Source organism: Benincasa hispida, chromosome 9, assembly GCF_027475165.1.
Source record: "Benincasa hispida cultivar pf3 chromosome 9, pf3_genome.v1.1, whole genome shotgun sequence".
In the NCBI taxonomy this organism is placed as follows: domain Eukaryota; kingdom Viridiplantae; phylum Streptophyta; class Magnoliopsida; order Cucurbitales; family Cucurbitaceae; genus Benincasa; species Benincasa hispida.
Genome location: NC_143486.1, coordinates 15,211,915 through 15,218,155, shown reverse-complemented (window position 1 = coordinate 15,218,155; position 6,241 = coordinate 15,211,915). Strand labels below are relative to the sequence as shown.

General features: G+C 32.4%; 1 protein-coding gene across 4 annotated transcripts; it reads left to right on the top strand.

Moving 5' to 3' along the window:
* The first annotated feature begins 363 nt into the window (after positions 1-363).
* LOC120085542 (disease resistance protein RGA2-like) lies at positions 364-5,493 on the top strand. Of its 4 annotated transcripts, none has more exons than XM_039041568.2 (4): positions 364-4,027; positions 4,194-4,274; positions 4,686-4,760; positions 5,205-5,493. In XM_039041568.2, the coding sequence occupies exon 1, from the start codon at positions 584-586 to the stop codon at positions 3,938-3,940; it is 3,357 nt and encodes a 1,118-aa protein (XP_038897496.1). In that variant the 5' UTR covers positions 364-583; the 3' UTR covers positions 3,941-4,027; positions 4,194-4,274; positions 4,686-4,760; positions 5,205-5,493. The 4 variants fall into 4 exon arrangements, with proteins under 4 accessions (XP_038897496.1, XP_038897494.1, XP_038897497.1 ...); XM_039041566.2 differs by having other exon boundaries at positions 4,149-4,274; XM_039041569.2 differs by lacking the exon at positions 4,686-4,760.
* The last annotated feature ends 748 nt before the right edge of the window (positions 5,494-6,241 follow it).

Sequence of the window (6,241 nt, the reverse complement as noted above, 5' to 3'; positions counted from 1 at the left end):
TTTCATTAAGTAGAGTCCTCCGTTCAAAATCTTAAAAGGATAAAAAAGATATTTCAAAAATAAATTTTTTAAAGAGAGATTACTTTTTTCCCTCAAAATGTTTCCTTTAGAAATATCAATTTCTCCGTAATGGTTTTTCACAGCTCTACTATCTGAACTGCAACTCCTTGAGGTCATACACCCGATTTATTATTATTACTATTTCATTTCTAATTAAGATGGATAATTATTGATCATTGAAAGATGGATGAGGATAAGAATAAATTTGTATTTGGTTTAGAAATGCTTTAATTAAATAAACTTGCACTTTTTTTTTCTTTTTTTAGAAGAAAGAAAAAGAGAAAACATACACACAATAAAAAATCAAAAAAAAGAAAAAGCATCTCACAATTGTCGGAGTAGTGCGTACAACATTATTATTTGAGTGCAGAGGCCGAGACTTTTGTTCCTTAAAAAAAAAAAAAAAAAAAAAAAGGAAAAACACATTAAATATTATCCCAATCTCACGTCCTCCATCACTCGACTTCATAAACCCCTGTTGCCTCTTTCTCCAAATTTGAAAAAGAATTGATCATTTTCATCCATGGCGGATTCTGTTATGTTCAACGTTGCTACAAATATTATAACCAAATTGGGCTCTTCGGCCCTTCGAGAGCTTGTATCGTTGTGGGGAGTCAATGATGAGCTCGACAAACTTCAAAAAACTCTTTCGACCATTAAATCGGTGCTTCTAGATGCAGAGGAGCAACAATCCATGAGCCACGCAGTCAAAGATTGGATTTCAAAGCTTAAAGATGCTTTCTACGATATTGATGACTTGGTTGATGAGTTTTCTTATGAAACCTTGAGAAGACAAGTTATTGCTAAAGATAGAAGAATCACCAAACAAGTACGTATCTTCTTCTCCAAACCTAATCATATTTTATTTGGTTTCAAAATGGGTCGAAAAATTAAAGGAATTAGGGAGAAGCTAGATGCTATTGCAGCTGATAAAGCTCACCTCCACCTTTCTGTGCGTATGAGGGAGATTCCAGATAATGAGTTAAGGAAGATACGAGAGATTTCCTCTTTTATTCTTGAGGGAGAAGTGATTGGTAGGGATGATGATAAGAAGATTGTTATAGATTTTCTATTGGATACAAGCACCAGAAAGGATAATGTTGAAGTGGTTTCAATAATTGGCATGGGAGGATTAGGAAAGACCGCACTTGCTCAATCTGTCTATAATGATGACAAGATAAACAAACATTTTAAGTTGAAATTATGGGTGTGTATTTCTGAAGAATTTGATGTCAAAGTAATTGTCGAAAAGATATTAGAGTCTATCGAAGAAAAGAAACCTGAGCCCCTTCAGTTGGATAAATTACAAATTATGCTTCGAGAGAAAATTAATGGAAAAAAGTACTTGTTGGTCATGGATGATGTGTGGAATGAAAGCCATGAAAAATGGATTGGTCTAAAAAGATTTCTAATGGGTGGTGCCAAGGGAAGTAGAATTTTGATCACAACACGTAGCCAACAAGTTGCACAGACTTCTGACACAGTTTGGTTTCATCATTTAAAAGAACTTGACAAGGACGACTCTTGGGTTTTGTTTAGAAAAATGGCATTCTTGAACGAAGAAGACGAGCTTGAGAATTCGAATTTGGTCAGAATCGGTAAGGAGATCGTAGGAAAGTTAAAAGGTTGTCCTCTTGCAATAAGAGTAGTTGGGCGTCTGTTATATTTCAAAAATACGGAAATGGATTGGTTGTCATTCAAGGAGAATGAACTTTGTATGATTTTGCAACAAGAAAGTCAAATTCAACCAATACTAAGGATCAGTTTTAACCACCTTCCATCAAATTTGAAGCAATGTTTTACGTATTGTGCTTTGTTTCCCAAAGATTATGTGTTTGAAAAGGATGAGTTTGTTAAACAATGGATGGCACAAGGTTTTATTCAACCACATACAAAGAAGGCAACTGAAGATATTGGTGATGATTATTTTAATGAGTTAGTGGGGAGGTCATTCTTTCAAGACGTAAGAAAAAATAAATGGGGAGACATCAAGAAGTGCAAGATGCATGATTTGATGCATGATCTTGCGTGTTCGATAGTAGAAAATGAATGTGTGGTTGTAAGTGATGGTATTGGATCCATTGACAAAAGGACTCGACATGTCTTATTCTCCTACAACAAAATGTCAACATTATCAAGGGAACTAATTGTACCTAAATCATTCACTGAGGCAAAGAGTTTGCGAACATTGGATATGAATTTAAATAATCCTTTTCTTTTTTCCAAAAAACCTTATCATATTAAACTTTTTCGATTGCGAACATTGAAATTGTACTACTTTGGTAATCATCCTCCCAAGTTTATTGATAAATTGAAACATTTGAGATATCTTAATCTTTCTGGTTTGAGTATAAACTTTCTTCCCAATTGTATTACAAAATTGTATAATTTGGAAACACTTATCCTTTGCAACTGTCCATGTCTAAGAAAATTGCCTAGAGATATTAGCAACTTGATCAATCTTAGGCATCTTGATATATATAAATGCCGCCTATTGACTCACATGCCAAAAGGGCTAGGTGGGATGACTTGCCTTCAGACAATGAATTTGTTTGTATTAGGGAAGGATGACGAGGGTGGTGACTTAAGTGAATTGAATGGGCTTAAGAACTTGAGAGGATCATTATCTATTAAAGGATTGCAATTTTGCACAGCTACTGATGTCAATAATGCAAAATACTTGGAAGGAAAGTCTGGAATCCAAAAGTTGGAATTACATTGGGAAAAGCATAAAATTGATGATGTCTCAAATAATGAAGATGAAAGGATTTTGGAGTGCTTAAAACCACATTCAAATATTCGCAAAATGCATATAGAAGAATACAGTGGAATGAAATTATGTAATTGGTTATCTTCTGATTTCTTGGGTGGATTGGTGGGCATAGAGCTTACGCATTGTACAAAGTTGGTGCATCTCCCTCAGTTTGATCAATTTCCATATCTCAAGCATCTTTGTCTTATGAACTTACCCAATATAGAATACATTGATAATAACGGTTCTATTTCTTCATCAACTAATTTCTTTCCATCCCTTGAGAAACTAAGAATCCATGACATGCCTAAGTTGAAAGGTTGGTGGAAGGAGGAAATCCCATCAAGATATGCTCAATACAGTGCCTCCCTTCCAATAGCTTTACATCACCTTTCAAAATTATGGATTTCTCGTTGCTCTCAGTTGGCTTCTTTTCCACATCATCCACCTTTGCAATCATTGTCAATAAGAGGTGTCAGTGTGCAACTTTTTGATATGGTAATAAGAATGGCTACAAACCTTACTGCAGATTCTTCTTCTTCTTCAACTCTGTCTAAATTATCTTTTCTTGAGATTGAAAATATTGATCTTGAATTTCTGCCAGAGGATTTATTCTGCAATATGAAAGATCTCGAGTCCCTTAACATACGAAGTTGCAAAAATTTACAAATGTCTTCTTCCCATTATGTGGATAGCGAACTGTTTTGCAAACAACTTGTAAATCTCCGCAGACTTATTCTTTGGAACGTCCCCAAATTGGAGTATTTACCCAAAGGTTTGAAATATATGACAGCTCTTGAATCTTTGCGGCTAATACATTGTAAAAATTTAGTGAGTATTGAAGGGATTGGCCAACTCACTTCACTATCAAGTTTGAGTATTCAAGAGTGTGCCAAATTACCGTTGTTGTCGGAAGATGTCAGCCATCTCATGTCCCTATCAAAGTTGTTCATTTTGAGTTGTCCCAATTTAACATCGTTGTCAGAAGGAATCGTTTACCTCACTTCACTGTCAATTTTGTGTATGGAAAATTGTCCCAAGTTAACTTCGTTACCAGAAGGAGTTACTCGCCTCTCTTCACTGTCAATCATGATTGAAGGTTGTCCTAATTTAACCACGACTCCTTAATTAAGAGGAGGATTGAGAGTTTAAACTGTCGAAAATTGCGGAAGGAAAACAAGAAAGAAAAAAGGATAAGACTATTCCACTGAATAGGTATGCACATTCATTTCCTATCATAATTAACTTCTTTTATATAAACCATCATTTCCATCTGATTAATATTTTAACTTTTAAACCCTCCTGTCAATTTTGTTCTTTACTTTCTCTTTCTCAGGTGATTTATTTATTTATTAACTTTGAAATCGCGAAATATATACAGTGAGGATTATTTGAAAGGTGAGAACAGTTTACTTCATACTGTATCCCACAACTAGAAGGAATTAGAAGGGCACCAATTAAGGTATATGCATATTATGGTTTGTTTTAAATATTTTAACGTTTCAATGAAATTTGCTTTTAACTTTCAAATATGGGCCATTCTTTGGCTTATGTTTTCATTCCTTTATTACTATTATTGTTATTATTATTTTTTTCCTTTTCTCAAGCTTGAGATTTTCTTCATATGCCTAATTTAATTCGTAGACTTGACAATGTTTCAACACACCAAATATTGGTATTAATTTATAAGGCATTTTTTTTATATGATTGAGTGGATTTTGAATAAGTTGTCTTTAAAGTACAATTAATTAGTTAAAAATACATACAAGTATTCAAAGCACTCTTTCTTTTCCACCTAGAAATACTCTTTAAGGTCTTACAAAATCAATACAAATAGGTTGTCAGTGACTTTACATTTTGGTTTAATGGATAGATAACAAAGGATAAAAGAGGAAGATAGAAGGCTATGTGAAAGTAGTTGGAGGCTCCTCAAGTGATTTGCTACAAAGTACTTCCTTTTCTTTAATATATATTAATTTTTTGCTGATGTATTTCTTGAAATGCAATTATTGGATTTTCTTATATAGCTTATGGCTTTTCCAAGTCTATATATTTGGTTTCATTCCTTTTTCCTTTTTGATCTTTGTAAAGTTCGTACACCATAAAATATTTACTATTAATTTTAATATTTTTTTGATTGATAAGCAGAAGCTAGACCCCAAAAACTTCCAGGCACATTCAGAAACTCATCTGAGAATTAAGAACATATAATCAGAAAATGGGCAAATTAATTATGATAAATCTGCTTTCTTGTACTCATGATCTTTTCTTCTCCAAGTCTAACAACCTACCAATCTGGGATGTAATTATTTTGGCTTTGGTGTTTATTTGTATACTTTGAAATTGAAGGATGATTGAATTTATTTATTTATTTTTTTTTTTTTTCCTACAGTGCTTTTGCACCTTCTTCTAAATAAAGGTGGAGAAGGCCATCTGCTCTATATCAGAGGCAGGTGGAGGATGGAAAGAGATTAACCTACAGCATAAAGTATATGAATGAGATGATAGCTCGGTACCACCTTTAAGAATTTTTTTTTTTTTCTTTTCCTTTCAAGTAATGCTCTCATTATTTTTATTTTTATTTTTATTTTTTTGAAAGAGAGTAATATTGTAAGTTGATATGTATATGTTGTCTACTACATATTATTATTGATAATGGAGTTTTTTGCTATTTCTGTAAATAGTTTGACATTTTTTCTATATGCGAAATTTTTTATATTTATTTTATTTTATTTAAGTATATTTTATTCTCCATATTTAGGTTTCTATTATGTTCCCTAATTTTACAACACATTTCAGCACGAATTCCTATTGTTTCCTTGCTGAAGGTATGTCAAATTTTTTCTCTTTGTTATAATTAATAAATTAAATGTTATTTTTCATATTTGGTACATATTAAATTTCTAAAACCAACACAATGTTTTTGTGATGGTGTGACATGACAAATTACGAAATTAGAATTCGTATTTCTTGACATTAATGACAATAATCATTTGTCATGGGTTCTGGATGCTATGAATCTGGGAGATACAATTAAAGAAGAAAGTACGACATCCAATCAGGACAAAGCAAAAACTATAATTTTCCTTCGTCATCACCTTCAGGAAGAATTGAAAATGGAGTATCTTACAATAAAAAATCCTAGTATTTTGTAAAATTTTTTGGAAGAAAGGTATGATCATGAAAAAATAGTTATTCTATCTAAAGCTTGTTGTGAGTGGATGCACTTGAGGCTATAAGATCTTAAATCAGTAACTGATTACAACTCTACATTATTTAAAATTAGTTCAAAATTGTTGTTATGTAGAGAGAAAATTATTGATGCAGATAGGTTGGAGAAGATATTTTCTACTTTTTATGTCTCGAATATGCTCTTGCATGCAGTAGTATTATCGAGAGAAAAGTTTTAAACGTTATTCTAAACAATTT